General features: G+C 41.6%; 2 protein-coding genes across 4 annotated transcripts; both read right to left on the reverse strand.

The window, feature by feature from the left end:
* Window positions 1-287: 287 nt before the first annotated feature.
* On the reverse strand, window positions 288-11,932 carry C1GALT1 (core 1 synthase, glycoprotein-N-acetylgalactosamine 3-beta-galactosyltransferase 1). 3 transcript variants are annotated; one of them, XM_061586368.1, is made up of 4 exons: window positions 11,841-11,932; window positions 5,465-5,706; window positions 3,076-3,743; window positions 288-2,107 (listed from the first exon to the last, which is right to left on the reverse strand). In XM_061586368.1, the coding sequence occupies exons 2-4, from the start codon at window positions 5,685-5,687 to the stop codon at window positions 1,883-1,885; spliced, it is 1,116 nt and encodes a 371-aa protein (XP_061442352.1). In that variant the 5' UTR covers window positions 5,688-5,706; window positions 11,841-11,932; the 3' UTR covers window positions 288-1,882. The 3 variants fall into 3 exon arrangements, with proteins under 3 accessions (XP_061442352.1, XP_061442351.1, XP_061442350.1); XM_061586367.1 differs by lacking the exon at window positions 11,841-11,932 and adding an exon at window positions 11,345-11,607 and having other exon boundaries at window positions 5,465-5,703; XM_061586366.1 differs by lacking the exon at window positions 11,841-11,932 and adding an exon at window positions 11,345-11,607.
* Window positions 11,933-12,167: 235 nt separating this feature from the next.
* On the reverse strand, window positions 12,168-19,079 carry LOC133365067 (ataxin-8-like). Its single transcript, XM_061586369.1, has 3 exons — window positions 19,022-19,079; window positions 14,792-15,502; window positions 12,168-12,269 (listed from the first exon to the last, which is right to left on the reverse strand). Exons 2-3 carry the CDS (start codon window positions 14,980-14,982, stop codon window positions 12,170-12,172), a joined length of 291 nt encoding a protein of 96 aa, XP_061442353.1. The 5' UTR covers window positions 14,983-15,502; window positions 19,022-19,079; the 3' UTR covers window positions 12,168-12,169.
* Between the last annotated feature and the right edge of the window lie 2,559 nt (window positions 19,080-21,638).

Raw genomic sequence — 21,638 nt, forward strand, 5'->3', positions numbered from 1 at the left:
AGCACTGACAATTTACACTAAATGCTTGGGGGGAAATACTTTGAGGCAGATAAAACAGATGAAAGCACTAAAGCCAGAATGAGCAACAGAAGAGACCAGTATATACAAGCGAGAGACTGTTAAATGTCATATAAGCCTAAAATTATTGTACTAATGAGCAACAGCTCAATATTTGTCTCAGCAATGCATCTGTCACCATAGCTGTTCTGAGAATTTGGCATGTCTATTATTTTTGCACTTTCCCCTCATAACTGATTTAACAGAGAAATAATATGTCTGAAGCAAAACATTTTCACCATTCTTTTAATTCCAGTTTTCAGAACTCCTCTACAAGCGAGATTTATAGCATAAATAAGAAAACATCTGGTATGTTATATTCATGTGACATAAAGGTTACTTAGCTATGAAGAAATGTTAATATTGTACTGAACATTGATTAAGAGCAACATTGGGAACAGAACAATATTGTCCTGTCTAAACAGCAGAGAGAGGCAGAAGTGCATATGCAAACCTTGAAGTAAACAATTTCGTAGGACAGTGGTAATGCTCCAGTGCCCCAATTCACTGAAAAAGCAAACAGTAATGAGTTTTCGATACTTGGCAAAGATTTCTAACTAGCAAACACCATCAAGTAATAATAACTTTATCATCAATATGATGAATTCAAGGCAGATAAAAAGCAAGCCTTACTTGATCACTTTAGCAAAGCTACTGTGTCTTAATATTGCAACAAGAAAAAAAAATAGGCGCATTCAGTACATTGTATGTCGAGTGTGAGAGCATAATGGCTACAAGAAAATTGCACTATAATTAATAGTTTAGCACAAGTACACAGCTCCTTCTTCTGTTGCTAGAGATATCCATTTAAAGATGACCTAACACAACAGCAAGATAATATGAGATACACAGGGAAATCATGTTTTAAACTAACCAAAAGGATGCTACAAGACATAAGAACACTGTTAAAGCTGAACTAAATAATGACAGTCATCTAATCCTAAATGGAAACTAAGAAACACTCAAAATTCTCGACATGCAACATGATCTCGCATTTTAATTTAAACAGTACCTATTATGGTGCAAGTCCAGTTCTATAAACAAAGAAAAAACTTTTTTTTTAAAAAAAGGGAGTCAACATTAAACCAGCATTAACATGGGGCTATGCACAGTTTACTACTTCCTCTAGTAGAAGCACAGTAATTCTCATAGTAATCAACTTTCCAGATGAAGCATAATAAATATATTTGGATATATTTAATTAGTTCACTTAGCGAAACTGTGCTTATTCTGATAATGAGCTCAAGATGTTCATCCAAGTTTCCACCTAACCTTCAGCCACAGCTCAAACACAACTCAGCCCTGCAATATATGAAACTAAAAACAAACATATTCACCAACATTTCAATATTAGAACGAAATGTTGAACTTTGGCATATTTCTTGACTGTTGACTTTGTCAGGATTTTAATTAAATACTTCACACTTGAATCTCGTTAGCAAAGAACCCATCGGTATATGATGTAACTAATTGAAGGTATCAAAGAATTAACACAAAGCATTGTTTGATAAAAACAGCTAAAATACTGCATATCATGGGTGAATCTGGACAACAGATATTTATTTCAATATAAGGTTTGTGTGCATACATCATTGAATCAAAAGTAAGGAGATTTGATTGCTTACTACTAAGCTTTATGAACTTGGCTTTGCAGTTCCATGGCACGTGAAATGTTCTTGCTTCCAGCATGATTAAAGAAGCACCTGCTGGCTATGGCCACTTGAAGGAACACGTTATAATTATTTAGCAAATCCATCTAGCCATTGTAAGCTAAATGTATTAGTTCAGCATTCCATAAGGAGTCTTCAGTGCACTACCAAACATTTTATTTAGAGGCTTTCAGAGGCTTGTCCACTTCACCTTTGGATTTCACATCACCCGTTGCTGCATCACTTAAGTTTTTCTTTTCTTGATCCTTAGGAGAATCAGGATTGTATCTGAATTGGTAACCATAAGGACGCAGATGATAAATTAAATATTCCAACTGATACATAGTGGTGGCATCAACGTAGTGAAAAGAGACTGCCAGGTCAGAGCAGCAGCCAGGACCCTACCACAAAAAAGGAAAAGCATGATGAACAGGCAAAAAATCTATTTAAATCTATTTAAATGTTAGTATGAACTTAAGGGGCATCTACTTAGGCTGCAAACCAGTACACAGTTACTTGCGAGTAAGTCCCACTGAACCTTTACTTCTGAGTAGATATTACTGGATTACAGCCTTAATCATCTTGATAGCACTGAGGATGCTAAACTTTGTTAGCACACAGAAGAAATGTGTTTTCTTTGGAAAGACAGTTTGTTTCAGAATTGGTCACAAGAGTAACACAATACAGGAGAATTCCCATTCGGGACATAAGAAAAAGACAATTTCAATTTCTTCCCCCAATGTTACATGACAACAGAACCAGAGAAGGACCATAAAACGTGTGGAATAAAACATGTTTTTGTGTGTAGAAAGGCTTGGGTTCTCCTTTGCTTAATATCTTGGAGAGCAGCTGACAATCAAAATATAGTTCTCAGTAGAATGGACCAATGTCCTGACAGTATATAGCAGTAAACATTTACAGTAGGGCACTGCTTTTCGGTGCCCTGCTTTTTGGCATTTCACTAATATGGCGCCAGCGGGGCGATCAGCTGGAGGGAGGCTGGAGCTCCCCGTGCTCCAGCTGATCTCGCCGGAGGAGGGGAAAATCAGCTGTAGCACGCTTTTCCTCTTCTGGCGCTATCAGACTCCCACGCTCGAGCTGATGGCGCCGGAGGAGGGGAAGATCAGCTGTAGCGCGCTACAGCTGATCTCCTCCTCCTCTGGCACGATGAGCGGGTTAGGTTCCAGACCCCCGCGCTACAGCTGATCTGCTTTTTGGTGCTTTTCGCTTTTCGGTGGGGGTCTGGAACCTAACCTGCCATATGAGTGGGGCCCTACTTTATAGACTAAGTTAAGAGGTTATGTTCTAATGGCCAGTTTAGACCATGAAAAGATTAATTACAATATTCCAATCTTTGCAAAAATCTTACCTCTACAGGAGGATAATAGTTATAATTCCAGTACCAAAAAGTTCTAGGTAGGTATCCTTTCATTAAGTGATGTTCTGGCACAAATGGATGGAAAGTCTCCTTGCCAGTTGGATCCCTGGAATCTCCAGCTTCTACATTAATACTCTCCATGCATTTGCCTAATGCCAAGTCTTCAATGGAAGAGCTATGAGTACATTTGTTGTTTTTAAAAGCATCCACAAATCTCTTCAGAGCTTCTTTGCTGAGCACGTAGCCGGCACCTCCACTCATGTAGCCCTGTTTTACAAAAGGCTTAAACTTTCTTCCAAAATAAATTGGTTGTTCAGGGCTGTATTTTGAAAGAAGCCATCTCAAGTTGTCCAGTGCAACGTATGTGTCATCATCTGCCTTCATGAACCAGTCTGCTTCATCAAGATGGTGATCATGTACATACTGAAAAGCTTTAATGGTTTTCCAGTACAACTGATCCCTGCCTTCTTTGGTTTCCAACCCCACTGTTGGGAAGTCTTTATTTTCCTCAGAGCTCATAAACAGTATTCTGTTGCAATGCTGAGCCCAAGTAGCTTTGACATGTTTGGCCTTTGTTTCCAGATTTTGAGGTCCAGTCATCACCCAACAAAGTATCCTTACCTTCTGGTACAGTTCTTCAGCAATATTTTTATTTTCATCTGAAAGAGAGGGGGGAAATTACATTGCAAAATGCCGTCATACTTCAGAGTATTTATATGTTGCTTTTTAGCACCACACCTCACAAAACATTGTTCATTGAACAAAATTATAGATACAATAGTTACACTGGCACATCAGAAAAGCGTATACTTCTAAAGAAAGCTAGTCTGATTAAGTAATTCACAGCCTTAGTTAAAGGCAGTTGTGAAGAGAAAGATCTTAAAGGCTCACTTAATGCCTTAACTGAAGCAGCCAAGGCATAGGGCACATGGAATGGTGATCTAGTGTGGTGGGGGCACTATCTCTTGTGCTTTCCAAGATAACCAGTGTTACTGAAGGGCACACCAGCAGGGTCTGTGAAACAAGTCTTAACGTACAGGCAGAATTAACCAGATGGACGCAGTCCTTTAGGTAAGTCCTTGAAAGCACTAAACAGTTTGAAGCCAGGTTAACACCAGCACTTTGAACTGAACCCAGAAACACTGGCAACCAAAGGAGTTGGCACAAAATTGGTGTTGCATGTTCAGACTTTCTGTCCCTGCAAGCAACTGGGCAGCCACATTTTGCACCAGCTGAAGTTTCTGAACCATCTTCAAACAAAACCCTTTGTCAAGCGCATTACAGTTTGGCAGACACAAGTGTATGGTAACTGAGGTCAAGTATGGCATCTCTAGATAGGCTGAATGAAAGCACTCATGACCAGTGCCACCATGTGTACCTGTCCAGATAATGACCAACTGAAGAGCTTCCCTAGGCTGTGCTACTGGTTATTCAAGAGAGGACAATCTTGTCCAGGACAGGATTCACACCACCATCCACAAGACTGGTTTCACTGTTCACATTATCATTATGATCAAGACCAGCTTTTTCCAGTGTTTTTTTTTTAACTGTTTTGCCACAGCTCTGGTAGGCACAGTGATGGGACAGCTGATTAATAGTCTTTATGGTATAAGTTTTTACAAATTTTGAATACTGAAGGAGAAGTGGAATTCTGTAAGCATTAACTGAGCTAAGGCTAACTGAATAAAGATTTGTAAATATATGCTATATGAGTTGAACCACCATTGCCTACATGGAAATGAACATTACCTCATTTAAAGTTTAACAGCCCTGACATCCAGTAACGTCCCATTTTTCTTTTAAATGCTAAATTATATGATATAGTCTCCACATTTTTATTCTCCATCCAATTTAAACAGGATTAGAAAAGTATTTCAAGTTCCCAGATGCCATTATACGATTTGACTGCCAGAGTTGGGGAGGTGAAATTAGCCAGATTTCTAGACATCAGCACTACATTTTTAGGGGCAAGAGTAACCAGCAACATGTTTTCAGCTTTAAAAACTAAAACACAATTAATGCTGCAATCATATATTCGCTCCCATGACAGTAAACTTCATTTAACTCAGTATGACTTATTTTAGAGTAGATATGTATAGGATTGTGCAGTAACAGTGATAATACACTGCTGGCTCCTCGAACGTCAAGGCAAACTGTGTCCCAAACTCAACTGTGCATTCAAAACATTTTAATGTTACAAACTAATTTAGTGGAAAATGTAATGCCACATCCTGGGCAGATACATGAAAAGTATTTAGAACATTTATAATATGGAATTTGAGTACTGTACATATTAGCAGGGGACTACAAGATTATGATGGGATAAGATTATGATATAAAGAAAAACAATATGCTGCTCCATACGGCTGCATAAATATACCTTTATGTTGCCCAGCATCGGCATTAAAATTCATTTGCCCTTTTAGCTGATTCCTTTCATCATCATCTGAGTGATGGCCATGAGGATCGTTGTAAAGGATATGAGGCTCAACTTTAACTTGTTCTTCCAATACTACACTAAACAGCAGGTAACACAAGAAAAATCCAATTGCTGATCCAAAAGTAAAGGTCAGAAAATTCAATAAGGATTTAGAAGAGGCCATTTCCTAAAGAGTTCGTCTGCTGAGAGAAAGAGAAAAAAGTATTAATTATGTTATGCTTGAGAATACAAATGAAAAATGCAGAAAGACACCAAATGACCATATCAAAATATTAGGTTTTTCATGCTTTTCCATACTTTTTTATGATACTTCATTGTGAAGATGCCCCATAGTGAAGGTTATATTTTACCATGTTTTGAACCAATGTTTTTTTTAAAAAAGGCAAAATATAAATCTTGACCATTTCGTGAAAACACCTGTAAAGATAATGACATGGTTTCATATTTTTAAAAAATCAATCTGTAAATTTGCCTTGAAACTGGGGAAGTGTTGTCATATTAAAAAAGGAAATGTTTAATAAAAGGTATCCAAGAAATTTGAAGAATGACAAATAATATTAGTCATAACTTGCACAGCAAAGATTATTTTGTGCCTTACTTTCTCTAAAACAGCACACATTCAAAGTCTGCATACTGGAGGAACAAGGCACTCATGTTCAAGATTATATTCAGAGTCAAATGTGGAACATTTCTTAATGGAAACAAATGTACCATATTTTTATTCTATGCCACAGCAACAGCATTTAATATTGACCACATAACTGAAATTCACTAATAGGCAAAAAAACCCTTGGGGTTTAAGAACGTACCTATAGCCCACAGATATTTCTGTCAAACTTTAAAAAGCAGGGAAATTGGGTAGCTATAGTGAATGTACCAGGGGAGCAGGAGACCTGACCTCCTCTCTGAGATATTGTACTGCCCTACAAATTTGTCAAAATGCAAACACAATTTAGGTTTTATTTATTTATTTATTTATTTATTTATTTGATTTATATCCCGCCTGTCCTCCCAGGAGGAGCCCAGGGCGGCAAACAAAAGCACTAAAAACACTTTGAAACATCATAAAAACAGACTTTAAAATACATTAAAACAAAACATCTTTAAAAACATATTTTTTAAAAATTCACAGTCCAATCCACTTCCTATGTAGCTTGGAAGAATTTGGTAACACATGCCTCTGAGCATATGGTGAATGGTGGCAACACCTGCAATCAGCCAAATAACAGAAACAAGACATGTGCTGTGCTGATCTTGTTTTAGATTTCAGCTATTTCAACTAGCTTATTATCAGCTACAAATATTTCTAGATAGTAATTATTCTAAAATGAACATTAAGTTTTTACTATCACAAAATTTCCCTCTGTTATAGAGTTTGACAATAAATCACATTGTATCCTTTTGACAGTAAGTTGCACTTTAGAATCATCAAGAAATGTAAAGTACAGTAGGGTCCCACTTCTTGGCACCCCGCTTTTTGGCGTTCCATTAATACGGCACCAGCAGGGCAATCCGCTGGAGGGGGGCCTGGAGCTCCCCACGCTCCAGCTGATCTCACCGGAAGAGGGGAAGATCAGCTGTAGAGCGCTCCAGCTGATCTCCTCCTCTTCTGGCGCGATCAGACTCCTGCGCTCAAGCTGATCACACCGGAGAGGGGAAGAGGGTTAGACCCCTGCGCTACAGCTGATCCGCTTTTTGGTAATTTTCGCTTTTTGGCAGGGGTCTGGAACCTAACCTGCTGTATGAGTGGGGCCCTACTGTACTTATATTTGAAAAACCATTGCTGTACAACCTGATTGCTTATAGATTATAGGGACTGTTGGTACAGGGACGAAAATCTGAAGAATATAAAAGGATATGAATCCAGATCTGCCCTAGACACTATACTGTGACATTTTTCAAAGATATGGTCAATTAGTAATAAGTTAGCAGAAAAAATCTGGGAAGTCTAACATCTTTCATTGAGTTAATACCTAGGTACAATTCAAACCTTGTTTTAATCAATCTGAGATAACAGACAGATGCCAAGTATAGATTGAGAAAGAATCCCAGACTCTAGCAGTTTCATTACTTTAAAAAAAATGGAAATGGACTGCCTTCAAGTCAATCCTGACTTATGGCGACCCTATGAATAGGGTTTTCATGGTAAGTGGTATTCAGAAGGGGTTTACCATTGCCTCCCTCTGAGGCTAGTCCTCCCCAGCTGGCTAGGGCCTGCTCAGCTTGCCACAGCTGCACAAGCCAGCCCCTTCCTTGTATGCAACTGACAGCTGGAGGGCAACTAGGCTTCTTGGGACTATGCAGCTTGTCCACGGCTGCACAGGTGGCAGGGCACATAACCCCTGAGCCACTCACTGCAAGGGTGATATTTAACTGCCCCTTTACACTCAGGAGACACGAGCGGGGATTTGAACTCACAGACTCTGGACTCCCAGCCAGGCTCTCCTCCCCACTGTGCTATACCAGCTTCATTAATTTCAGATACATATTATTGTGCAGATCCTTTGTAATTATTCTAGTTTGACTAAATTGTGATAGAAAGACTTAAGAAAAACAGTGCAAAATCTGGTTTTTGAGAAAAAGGCTCTTGTATAGACATTCTTATGCTGCAAAATCACTGGCTAATTATCTCTATGCTACACTATGCTGCATGTTCAGATAAGAGCTTACTTTAGGTCTGGGTTCATGCCCACATTGTGTAATCATGAGCAAGTCACTGTTCTTAAGTCTCAATTTCTCATCCTCCCAGGGCTGTTGCAAGAATACACCAAATAATAACTGTATGCCTTTCCTCAGCTAACACTGAATGCAGAATTTATCAAGAATCATCTTAAACTGTTGACAAATGAAGAAGAAAGTCATTCTGTAGACATCCTCCCATTCCAACAAGGTTTCTCCAAGACATATTTCTTGAAAAGAGTTTCCCTCTTGTTGTCTCATACCATTCTACCTGTTTTTGAAGCAAGGGAACTCAGTACAAAACCCATGAGAAACTGCATCACTTTATTAAATTATTCCAATTCTACAGCTCCTCATTCCAACTTCTCTTTGAATTCAGTGTTTAACAAAACACAATTACTTTATCACAAGGTCGGTCAACCTCCTTATGCATTTTAATGTCTGCATCTAAAGGCAGTTTAAGCAAGTGAGGCCACCACTGAGTCTGGAATGCGTCACTTGTGAATATTAATGCAAGATAGAAAGCAGGAGAACACCAATTTAAACACAAATATAGCTAATGAAGATTTTACATTTGGACTACAGGTACAGAATACTCTAAAACAATTTAAACATCACTTATGAAAGTGGCTGTACTTCATTCATTGTAATTTGCATAAAATCATCATTGCTTAGAATACACTTGAGACTATAAATGGCTCTCTTTGGGAGTTTTCATGCATTATCCCAGTGCCACATTAGCAACATTCACACAGTCAATTTTAAAAAATTATGTATACATGGCAAATAAAACACAAATATCATTACAGGCTGGAATGCATTTTTATGTCACTTTAGTTAATGCACTACCATGGTTCACTCATTAAGCTTTTCCTGCTTTAAATGATGCTGTTTGGGAACTAGTATGTTTCAGCTAGTATGGGAGAATACACTCTCCACGTCTTGTCCAGATCCTTGCCTGTGCATTTCCCTCACCTGTTCTCCTGCTCCACCTAGAGGTGCGAAGGCCAGGGAAAATCCCAGAAAATTTCAGGAAAAAAATCCCTCATTTTTTCCTGGTTTTTCCAACTTTTTTTGGGGGGGGGGGGAGGCAAAGAAAAAAACATTTTTTTCTGATTTTTTCTGGGCCTTCACAACATCATTTCCTTCACCACTACCTTTCCAGTTCTTCAATGAAACTAATGATAATGAAGAGGGTGGGAGACCAATACCATTTCATTGTATTGACAATACTGCCAGGCTTATGAAGGAAAATGTCTTCCTTAACAGTCAGTTGGTGATCTGGTTTAATTATTGTGTGTTTTTTAGAATTATATAATTATGTGGTATTATAATTGTTGTAAACCACTTTGATTTTTTAAATAAAATTGCGGTATACCAATATTTTTATAAGTAAATAAGTTTACCTTTAAAGAAGTAAGAGTATTGTTTCCTACACACCAGTGTTGATATTCATACATACCCTTTTGAAGGAAGAAAACACAAAAATCCCACTCTTCCTAACTCCAGAGCAGCAGCAAGGAAAAGGGCTGGCTGGCAGTGTTGATGAAAGTGACAATGCTACCTTGGAGTTCCCACACATTCCCATATTAGAAAATATTAAAATGTGAAAAAATACATTTCCAAATGGTTAAAACTCCATGAGAAAAAGATGGATGGCTGCTGGAGGACCTGAACTGTTATTCAGAAAGAATGCATCTCTTTGATGGTGTGATACAAAAAACTAAAAAGGTAAAGGTGTCCCCGCACTTATAGTGCGATTCGTTTCCGACTCTTAGGGTTACGTCTTGCAACGTTTACTAGGCAGACCGTATATATGGGGTGGGATTGCCAGTTCCTTCCCCGGCCTTTCTTTACCCCCCAGCATATGCCAGGTACTCATTTTACCGACCACGGATGGATGGAAGGCTGAGTGGACCTCGACCCCTTTTACCGGAGATTCGACTTCCTCCTTCTGTTGGAATCGAACTCTGGCCACGAGCAGAGCTTCAGCTGCGCCGCTTACCACTCATGGGTAGATTTAAAATTCTGATACAAATGCATTTCTACCTTTCAGGTTCCCACACCAACAACAGCAGAGAGGTACAAAAACACAAAATCCAGTGCATGTTTACATAGAAGTCAGTTTCACTGCATTCTTCACTGGGACTTACTCTAAGGTAAGAGCACCTGGGCCTAACAGTACAATTCTTTGCATGTTGTTTATTCAGATGTACGCCTGTCCACTACGTTAAATAGGGTTTACTCCCATATAAAAGTTGCAGCTTAGGCAACACATGCCAGATCTGTCTTCACAGAATGACCCGCCTGGGACTTGAAGGCGTTTTAAGTGTCACTCAGCAAAACACATTCTGGGATCCTAGCAGGGCAACTCCTTGATGCAGCGGTGACAATATTCTTTCTGCTTCCCCGCTTCCTCCACTAGGGAGGAACTTCTCCGATACTGTATTCTCACTTCATGCAACGCCCTCAGCTTTTAGCCTAACAGCCGCAAGCTCAAGGGTGCTATAACCACCGCAGCAGCAGCCATCACCAGTAGGCTGATTTTTATTTGATACACAGCTTTCTATCGCACCCTTCTAGCGCCTCCGGTTCCAGTATGGAGCTGGGGTGGCCAGTGATGCAGTGGGAAAATTTTAGACTCTGGACATCACGAACTGGACATCAGAACCATCCCACCACGCTTTCAGTGAGAATGTGTGCCTACTACGAAATGTCGTAAACCAGCCCAGTTGCGTTCGGGAGCCCTTCCTGTTCAGTTGGACCCTGGACTTCTGCCCCATAGTCTTGCCCTGAGAGAACCCTGACTGAGGAGCGGGGCGAGTGGGAGAAAGGGGTTGACATCTCAGTATGGGGAAGGCTCCTTTGGCGGCCTCCTCGCCAATAAACCAAAAGCGCCGACACGCAACACTCCGCCCGCCCTCCCCCAAATCGCCTCACACCGGCGGTACTGACAGTATTTCCATTCTCCACCCAGCTCCCAAGAGAAAGGACAGTGGCGCCGAAACGACACTTGTTACACCGACCAAGGAACCATGTCGCCGTCGTCCGCCTCACTCCTCCGGTAGTCAGCCCCGCGGCGACGTCCCTACCCCGAAAAACATCCATCAGGGCCAGCCTACCTCTCTCTTTCCCCCTTACCTTGCCCAGCCTCCGCCAGGAGGACTGGCGGAGGAACAGAAGGCACTTCTCAGGCCCCCCTGAGCCACGAAAGGTTGCCAGGCGGTGGAGGAAGCGGCACCCAGAACCTCCGAGGCCCTGTCACTGCCATCCCCCGTCTTCTCTAAGCAGGCCGTCCCCTACTTAACGCCCATCCTAATATCCTCACGCCGCCCGTCCCGAGAAAGGAGAGTCGAGCCGGCCCCGCCTCGAAACGTCTCATTAGGCCCGAGAGCAGCAGCCAGCCATACCCGGCGGGGCTCTTGCAACTGGGCGGTGTCTCGTTGTCCTCTGTTCCCGCCCACCTGATGACAGAGCGGAGGAAGGAGGAGGAGTGGCGGCAGCTATTACTTTCTCTTCAGGCCTGGGACTGAGATGGGTGGAGTGCGGCTTCTGCCTGTTGCTCGCTTCTAAGGAGAAGGATCGTGGGAAGCTTCTGAAGGGAGGGGGGAAACCATAAGCCCCAAGGCTTCCTTACCTCATGACTCAGTTACAGTCCCGTTTTCTTTTCTACGGAGGAGGTGTCGCTTACCGGAGTCTCACACTCTGATTCAAATCAAATAGTTACCTCCAGGCAGCCAGAATTTCGATTGCCTCGGCCGGCGTTCCATTCCGGTGGCCTGGGAAAATTCGTATGTTCAAGCGTTTTTGCTCTTGGCCCTGAGCCTAGCATGACCCTGTATTTTGAGTAGGGGCTACCGAAGTGCGAGACTGCAAACTAGCCAGTTTTCTTTAAATTACACGCTTCTCTGAGAGGAAATCTCATTTCACTCCTTGAATTCGGTGTGGGAAAGCTCAAGCTCCGGGCTAAATGTGGTCTCTCTGGTTGGCTCTCCGGACTCTCCAGGCCACAAACCCTCTCTGAGTGCTTTTATCCAGCTGGAATGCGATAATGCCTCTTGTTGGCCTGAAAAGAGGACAGAAAAGGGGTGTGTGTGTTTATCAAAATTTATATGCTGATTGATTGTAACAAAGCCTCTAAGTGGTTTACAAGAAATATTAAAATTATCAATAAAAATAGTTAAAAACAAGTAATTAGAAAGATTTAAAAGATAATTCAAATCACCAGTAAACTAAAAAAGAGATTAAAATGCATCAACATCTATGTGCCTAGATAGGTTTGCCTAAATTTGCCTCTGGACGAGTGGCGGCTGGCACATTAGGGCAAGAGGGGCATTACTAAACTGAGCCTGAAACTGATTTTATTCCCCCCTGCTTTTTTTAGTTTTATCTCTTTAGATGCCTTTTAATACCACTCCCCTAGATTTCTTAACTGTATTTTATGTATTTTTTCTATTTTAATATTTTTTGTTTTTATTGTGTATGATTTTATTGTGAGCTACCCTATTTTAAGGTAGAAGGGTGGGATAGAAATATTTTAATAATAAATAAATAAATGCCCCACCAAGCTCAGTCTGCCCTCAGCAAGCCCCCACCTTCCTGCCTTCTTACTGATGCCTCTGCTGCTATCTTTGTTCATGACATGCATGCGTGCTACGTGCACATATCTGCCATCAGCCAAGATGGCAGCAGGGGCATCAGCCCCTTAGGGAAACCCACAGCGTAGCCAGCATTTACTTCAAGGAAGAGATAAGTGAGGTATGCAGGCAGGCATTGCAGGCCTGCGTGGTAGTAGCAGTGGTGCCTGGGAACTCCCTCTCTGTGATCCATGGCAGGGTTGGGAGCCGATGCTGCCACGGATCACAGAAGGGAGCGCTACCCACCCACCCTAAGGAGGGGCACTTCAGGGGCCCTTGGCCAGGGCCTGACCTGGCTGCCCTTGTTGGTGTTTGCTCTGTCAGACATACACTGGCGTACCCGACCGTAGTCACTCCCTTGCTTTATCCTTGCCAAGAATAACGCAACTCGCGTGTAGAAATATACAGTCTTTTATCAGCAGAATAACATAAAGCAGTACAAGTTACACAGTCCGTCTTTCTCCTCTTTACTTCCCCACACACCAGAAAAAACATCCTGTCTTTATAGCCCATCATGGTCATTTAGTCATTAGGTGATTTAGGGTCTGCACCTGTATCGCCTGAGGGTTTTGATTTACTCTTTACTGTCAGTTAACCCTTTCATGGCTGGTTTTCCTTCTTTGTGAAATGTACATGCTAACAGCCCTCTGGTGCCGGCCCTGTCAACAACCCAGGGGCACAGGGACTCAAATCAGTTTTCAAACAGGTGTCAATACAGAAGCACCACATCATACTAAATGCATGTGCCAAAGTGATGGTGAGACTGATTAAAAAGAAGGGCAAGAGAAAAAAACAATAGTCCTTTACTGTTTTCAGGTAAGTAGGCAACAGTTGGTCTGAAGTGCTTAATGCTTTCACCGACTGTCCCTTAACAGCCTTAACTTTGGATGCAGTGTGTCCGTGGGAAGTGGGAATTCGCTGCTTCCACCATCCTACTCCTTTTATATATCTCTTTTGAGACTAGCTACTACATAATTTATTTTATTTCTAGTTGTGCCAATGAAATAAGTGGCAGGTTTCGCAGTGATTGCTAAACTCACATTCTGTTTTTTCTCATAGGTTTTATGGAGCCCACACCAAAAATGTCTAGGTCTGTCTAAACCTGAATATCTGTCAAGTTGTATGAAAAAAAAAAACCCTTTCAGTTTTTACATATATACTAATTTGGTATACACAAAAAGTTTCACAAAGAAAAGTTCTTGGGAAAGAATGTTACAACCGATTTTAGCCTGATGATGTCAATGGTATTACAATCAGATAAAGAATGAAAATAATGAAAACATGCATTCAGATGGCTAACAACTATATATGGCTATAGTTTCAAATGAACAGATATTTATAGCATGCACCTATGCAAGTCTGCTCAGAAGTAAGTCCTATTAAGTGCAATAGGACATTCCCAGGCAGATGAGCATAAAAGCCCGCAGTGCCCATCCTATATACACTTACTTACCTTGGAGAAGTCCTATTAAACACAGTGGGACTTCTGAGTAAGCATGCATAGGACTGTGCTATTAATAAGATGTTGGAGTTTGCCTTTGTCAAAGTGAGAACCTCACAGAGCCTCAATTGGAAGCAGATAGATTATACTTTCCAAAGCATCTTCCTCTTCATTTTCCAGCCTGTCTTCCTTTCAGTCTTGGGGCTTTACTTCCAGCTTTCTGGTGTCTTCCCCCCCCCCCGGCTCCTGGACAATCGAGGCCTCTTCTTCCTCCTCTGCTAGTGACTGCAACTCCTCACAGTCCAAACCCTCCAGCTGCCCATCCACTTTGTGGATCTCTTTAGCCACTCCAGTATGGGTGCTCTGCAGCTGAACTCCTGGGTCACTCTAAACCCCTGGTAGCGGCTGATCAGGCATGGCTCTCACTTCCTCACATGGGGTCTCCTTTCTCCAAAGAGGCTTTCCATTATCTCCTCCATTTGTTGCCAGTGCTCCTGGTGCTCTCGTTACCTTTTCTGCTGGTCCTCCTCGTGCTCTCGTTGCCTTTGCTGCTGGTCCTCCTGATGCTTTTGTTGCCTTTGCTGCTGGTCCTGCTGCCTTTGCTGCTGGTCCTCCTGGCACTCTTGTTGCCTTTGCTGCTGATCCTCCTGCTGATCCATCAATTTTATCTGTTCCAGAGTGGTTGCAGTTTCTCCCTCCATTTTAACTCAGGCACACCTTGCTCCCCATGCTTCTTCCAGGAAACTCAATCCCACTTTCAACACCAGTGTTGCACGCCACCCCAATCTCCAAGCGGTGAGAAATTTCCAGGGGTCCCTGTGCTTAACCCAGGGGTTTGGTTTCCTTGGAAAGAAGGTCAGCAGAATGTGTGGTGACTTTATGAAATATGGTTTATTTATTTACACACATTCTAACCTGAGGTTAAGATGGAGGGGTTCAACATTGATAGCTGCCATTAAAAAAAAAAAATTAGCTGGCAGAGGTTCAAACCTTTTAACAGCTGTGTGAGTTAGAGTGAGCTGGCCAATATTGATATTTGAACAGGCGCAGTTTCCTCATCACTACAGTTCCATGCTTGGCAAAGCTTCAACTGCTATATTTCTTTGCATATCATGCAACATTTAAAAGCATAGAAGAAACTGTAACGAGTAGTAGGTAGGAATACTAGGAACTCTTCAGGGCTAGAAAGGAAAATATCCTCAGACTCCAACCATTACAATCCTGTGCAGAAACAAATTTGATTGAAATCAGTAGGACATAGCTCAAGTAATGTGTTTGGGACTGGGAAATTAGGAAAACTGGAACAGTCCAGTGAAACCTGAAGTCCTGTTTATGCACTGAGCAGAAAGTAGCTGCATGCTTGTGATAAAATAAAAGTTTATTCAACAATATGACTTCATCTGTTTAACTAACCTTTGGTGTCATTTTTAAAAAGCTTTTCTTCTGATTATTTAATCTAGATCCTGTTTGTTCTTCTGGCAAATAAAGAGGAATTATTGTTACGAATTGGGTTGCTCTGTAGAGGAAGGACTAATTTCCTGGTAGCCCTTCCTGGAGTTTAATTTAGCATGTACATTAGGCTGGAGTGAGATGGCCAACATTACAGTCCAGTTTTGATCTTCATATTTATTAACACAAGAAGTGGATAAATAACAATATATGGCACATGAATCACCTTTTTAAAACCTTGGAAGTTCCTAGTACCATAACTACCGCTTCAATGGTTTAATCCCTGGCATCTTCAGGATGGCTTGTGAAAAACAATGTAAACCAGGTATGGGGAACGTCTTGCTCTCCAGATGTTGCTGAACCAGAATTATCATTCCTGGCTGTTGGCCATGCTTGCTGAGACTGATGGGAGTTGTAGTTCAACATCTGGAAGGCCAAAGGTTACCCCACCTGCTGTAAACAATACTGAGCTAGATGGGCCAGTGTTCTGACTTGGTATAAAACAGCTTCCTATATTCAGCTCTCATCATGTTATAAAACTATTTAAATGAAATACGTTTTGAAACATAGTATAATTGTAGTGACTTCTATATCCAAAGGCTGTGTGATAACTGGGCACTTGCTTGTTCAGCATTTTGGTAACATCAAATAGTTTTTAAAAAATTACACAAGATTTTTAGGTCACTTTTCATAAACAAAAAATAGGTTAAACCAGCTAGTTTAAAAGGAATGCACACAGTATAAACAACACAATAGGGCAGGTCTAAAACCACAGCAGGGCAAGCTAAGCATGATGGAAGACTAGCAATAATGTTGCCATTCACACCTCTAGGAGAGAGAATTTTTAAGTTAGGTTGCAATTGCTGAGAAGGCCCTGTATACCATTCCAGTATGGTGAGGAATACTTACTGGCACCTCCCCAAGGCCAGATTATCCATGGTGCAATTGGAGCTATGGCATCAGGGCCCTGCCCAGACTCTTAGCTTTCATTTTGTTTAAAAGGAAGTCAAGAAGCAAAATGTTCAGACAAATGAGCCAACCTTGCTTTTCCTGCCTTGAAGTCAGAGCTGTGTCTGATAAGTCAACACCAGGATACAGAAATTCCTGGCTCTTTAAAAGCAGCTATTGCTCGCTTTCCTTTAGCTTCTGTTTCCTAGTCTATCTATCTCGTTTGTCCAGGCCCAGCAGCAGCCGTCAGTCAGGTCAGAGAACACTGTACATTTGTAATTAATTCACTAATAGGCAAAAAACTTTGTGGTTTAAGAACGTATCTATAGCCCACAGATATTTCTATCAAACTTTAAAAAGCAGGGAAATTGGGCAGCTATAGCAAATGCACCAGGAGATCAGGAGACCTGACCTCCTTTCTGAGATATTGTACTGTCCTACAAATTTGTCAAAATGCAAACACCATTTGGGTTGGTGTTTCACAGTCCAATCCACTTCCTGTGTAGCTTGGAAGAATTTGGTAACGTGCCTCTGAGCAGAGGGCAGAGGGGAGGAGGGGGATGGGAGCAGGCAGAAGGAGGAGGGGAGGAGAAGGACAGGTTTGATCATTTGCATGTTTATTGAGTTCATTGGGATTTACTCCTGTGCAATCATGCTTAGGATAGGTAAAACTGACCGGAAGGGAGGGAGGGGGGCTGGAGAGGGGAGGGGAGAAGGAAGGAAGAGGAGAGGGGAAGGAGGGGAAAGGCAGGTCTGACCATTTGCATGCTTATTGAGTTCAATGGGATTTCCTCCTATGCAATCATAGTTAGGGTAGGTAAAACTGACCATGGGGAGGAAGAGCAGGAGGGGAGGAGAGGGGGAGGAGGAAGAGGAAGGAGTGGATTGGAGGGGCAAAGGAAAGGGGGAGGACAGGTTTGAACATTTGCATACTTAGAGAGTTCAATGGTATTTACTCCTGTGCAATCATGCTTAAGATAGATAAAATTGACCATGGGGAGGAGGAGGGGGAAGGAGGGGCAAAGGAAGGGGGAGGGAAGGGGCAAGAGGGAGGGGATAGGAGAAGGGAGAGTGGGTTTGATAATTTGCATACCTTTTGAGTTAAATGGGATTTATTTCTGTGCAATCATGTTTGAAAATGGAAATGGACTGCCTTCAAGTCGATCCTGACTTATGGCGACCCTATGAATAGGGTTTTCATGGTAAGTGGTATTCAGAGATAGTTTACCATTGCCTTCCTCTGAGGCTGAGAGGCAGTGACTGGCCCAAGGTCACCCAGTGAGCTCCATGGCTGTGTGGGGATTCGAACCCTGGTCTCCCAGGTCGTAGTCCAACAGTGACCCGGAGGGGGAGGGGAGGAGATTGGGTGGGTGGGCACTGGGCACAGGGGAAGCCCCTTTCCAAAATGAAAACACTGTGAACAGTATCATTGTGTTTCAGCATTTCCCCCACCTTTTTATTCTACAGCAGGCACATGTAGCCTCCCACCCAAATTTAAACCAAAGCTGTCCCTGGCCACATCCACACCAGGCCTTTATTTCACTTTGGACAGTCATGGCTTCTCTCAAAGAATCCTGGGAAGTGTAGTTAGTGAATGGTGCTGAGAGTTGCTAGGAGACACCCTGTTCCCCTCACAGACCTTCAATCAGAGTGGCTGACTGTTAAACCAGTCTGGCCACTGGAGTTCTGTCAGCAGAATAGGGGTCTCCTCTCAGCACCCTTCACAAACTACACTTCCCAGGATTCTTTGGGGGAAGCCATGACTGTCTCAAGTGAAATCAGTCTGGTGTCGGTGTGGCCCCCTGATTAGGCAAGTCCAGCAGCTGTGAGTCTGGCTTTTAGAACACAGAGTTGGTTCTTACTGAGCATGCCCGACACTATCATTCAGTTCAATGCAAAGTTTCTTAAATTAATTAAAAATCAGCCAGGCATTGTCTTAACTTTTAAACTGCAGAAGATGAAGGTCAGAGTATGGGGCAAGGTCAGTAATAGGATTACGGGTACTCTGTGAACATGGCTGATTTTTAATGAATTTAAACAGATTATGAGAACTCAGAAAAAAGTCCAAAAGGGCTCCGAGGTTTTTCTTTCTCTTTTTACACTTTGAACTGTCTATTCTCTCTGACTGTTTTGTGTATCACCATGAAAATTGACAGGGTTGTTAAGCAAGTGTTTCTGAGTTCAGGACTATAAGGTTTGTAAGGTTTGTTTCGAAATGAGCTAATGGGAAGCATCAGAATGGCATGAGGGGTATTTTCAATTTAACATTGCGGAATGTGAACAATCCACACTGGCTATAGTATACAGCCACTCTTGTGGGTATATAATATAGTACAAACTTACTTATCTTAAATGTTGTGGTTATCTCTCTCCCGCCCTCACACACACACAAAAGCAATCTAAAAAATAAGGAGAAAGTTCAGAGGTTTGGGGACAGGAAGGGATTTATAGTATTATGTGTAAACAAAGTTAAGAGCTTGGGTAAATTTAATCTGAACAGGGTTAGATTTTAAATGTTGCGGTTTGTGTTTGACTTCTACACAAAGTGACAGTGGAAGAAGTGTGTGGAAAAGAGAAGGCTGATTTTTAAAACATTTGAGGTTTTATCATTTATTATGATTTATTACTGATACTGATAAGCCACTCTGAAAGCCTTTTTTGGCTAAAGAGCAGAGTGAAAAAGATGTTTTTTCTGTCAGCATATATTACGCAAAAGAATATTGCTGCTTCAGAACAGTGAAGCTTGCTTGGGTTCTTGAAACGATGAGGTGTGTTCACAGGTTAATAAAAAAAAAGATGACTCAACCAACCAGAAACAATTAAAAAAAAAATTGGCAGGGTGGAGGAGAGTGAATATAACAGCAAGCAAGACTGGATGAAACCAAAGGTCCACCTAGTCTAGTATCCTGCTTCCCACAATGGTAGCTAGATACATCAGGAAGCATATAAGCAGTGTTTGTGGCCAATTTGTTTGTTTGTCCTCCCTGAGCATAATCAGAGGTAGACCACCTCTGAACCTGGAGAAGGAAAGATGTCCATCAATTGATATATAGACCATATTGCTATATGGAACCTCCAGGTTTAGAGCCAGTCTACCTGTGAATAAGCTGAAGTTGTGGAGGCTAACAATAAGAAAGGGCTCTTGGGTCTCCTACTCTCCTTTGTCTAATCACCTTTTAAAAGATGGGTAAGCCACTGGCTCACAACACATGATGGGCTGTGTGAAGAAGTCCTGTCTCTATGACAATCACCCACAACTGTAAACTAATTTGTTTTTGCTGTTTTGCTACATTGCATGTGCTGCAGCATGCAAATACATCTAACAAAATTAAAAAATTAATTAACTACTTTAAAAAAAATGCATTCCTTTCTGGGGCGGGGGGGGGCTGTTTGGAAAACTGCACCAGTCTCCAACCAGCTTATCTGGCTTTGCACCTCCCTGGTTGATCTCGGGGTTTCTGGACTGGTTGATATGTGAAGAAACATTTCATCAGGTATCTAGGTTCCAAGCTGTTCCAAGGCTTTATATGCTAACATCTTGAATTGGATCCCAGCAACATATAGGCCCATCCTTGGTATCTTACTATTTCAGATCCTTTATCTTTTCCATTATCATACAGCAATGCTCTTTTGATACTATTCCTCTGCACCATTCTAGGTCATACCTTTTCAAAGGAAGCATCATGCTGTGCAGCCGGATTTTATGCTTGTTTGTTGGAAAATTGATCCCTTTGAATTCAACAGGACTGAATTTCTAGTAATATGCATTTCCCTCCCCCCCCCCTTTGAAAATGGATTTGGAAGATGTGTTGAGGCTTAGACTTGCAATAAAGAATTACACTGAATGTGCTCACCGGATTTCATACTAATACCTCAGTATCTGAAGAAGATAATTGCATTACTGTACAAACAAACTTGCAAAGAATGCCAGCCTATCGAGTTAAACCACAGGTATCACTTTGCTTAAGCAAAACCTTTTTCTCATCTACTTTAATACAGATCTGTAAAATACTAATTATTGAAGAAGTAATCCCCCCATTAATTGTGTTTTCTAGTTAATTCTGAATTTAGGATTTGGTAGTGGTAAACTGTCAATTATTACGCAAAAGATACTGTTATGTGATGTCTACCCTGAGGACTAAAATACTTGAATGGAAATTGTGAGCATGTTCTAGTAATGTAACATATAACTTGGTCCTCAGATTCAAAACTGTCTAGCAGTAAGGCTCAGCTTTAAAAATAATCCCAAGAATAATTTATCTAAATGTGACAAGCCTCTTATTGTTGGCAAATACAGGCCATTTTCATACCAGTGCTTTGGAAATACTTGTACACAATAGCTTTTTTTCATTCAGCTGAAGGTCAGCTAGCCATGGATGTCAAAGCAACAGCTCTACCTTGTGACAGAAAAAAGGGACTACTTTTCTCACTAAAGGTTTCAAATTGAATATCCAGTCATTTTTGCCATTTATATACTGCCAGTATTATTAACACTTGTTGGGAATGTTCCAATCTATGAAGTAGGCATTAACTGTGCAATAATGGTTGCAGTAGTAGAACACACTGTACACACGACCAAATATCATTTGATAGTCCAGCACAGAGGTGGGAAACTGGATCGAGCCATGGGAAGATAATTTGCATTCCTGGCTTGAATTCAAGACAGGGGTGCAAAGGAAGAATGAGGAGCACACTCTTAAGTGCTTTCCTAATTCTTCCTTTGCAGCCAAAAGTCACAGCAGGGCAATAGAAAAAGTGCTAAATTTAAAAAGTGCTGACTTTTGGCTGCAAAGAAAGAATTGAGTGTGTGCTGTGAGTGCACTGCTGTGCTGACTCTTCCTTTTAGGCATGACTTGGTATAGCACAGTGAGGAGGAGAGCCTGGCTGGGAGTCCAGAGTCTGTGAGTTCAAATCCCCGTTCGTGTCTCCTGGGTGTCAAGGGCCAGCTAAAGATCACCCT

The sequence above is a fragment of the Rhineura floridana genome, chromosome 10 (assembly GCF_030035675.1).
Source record: "Rhineura floridana isolate rRhiFlo1 chromosome 10, rRhiFlo1.hap2, whole genome shotgun sequence".
Classification (NCBI taxonomy): Eukaryota; Metazoa; Chordata; class Lepidosauria; order Squamata; family Rhineuridae; genus Rhineura; species Rhineura floridana.

Bases quoted from the DNA above. Each gene is read 5' to 3' on its own strand.
- C1GALT1 (XM_061586368.1), bottom strand. From the start codon at position 5,687: ATGGCCTCTTCTAAATCCTTATTGAATTTTCTGACCTTTACTTTTGGA. The intron at 3,744-5,464 runs GTATATTTATGC...CCTCTCTTTCAG, and splicing joins CGATGCTGGGCAACATAAAG to ATGAAAATAAAAATATTGCT. The intron at 2,108-3,075 runs GTAAGATTTTTG...TTTTTGTGGTAG, and splicing joins ACTATTATCCTCCTGTAGAG to GGTCCTGGCTGCTGCTCTGA.
- LOC133365067 (XM_061586369.1), bottom strand. From the start codon at position 14,982: ATGGAGGGAGAAACTGCAACCACTCTGGAACAGATAAAATTGATGGAT. The intron at 12,270-14,791 runs GTAACGAGAGCA...TCCTCTTTTCAG, and splicing joins GAGGAGGACCAGCAGAAAAG to GCCAACAAGAGGCATTATCG.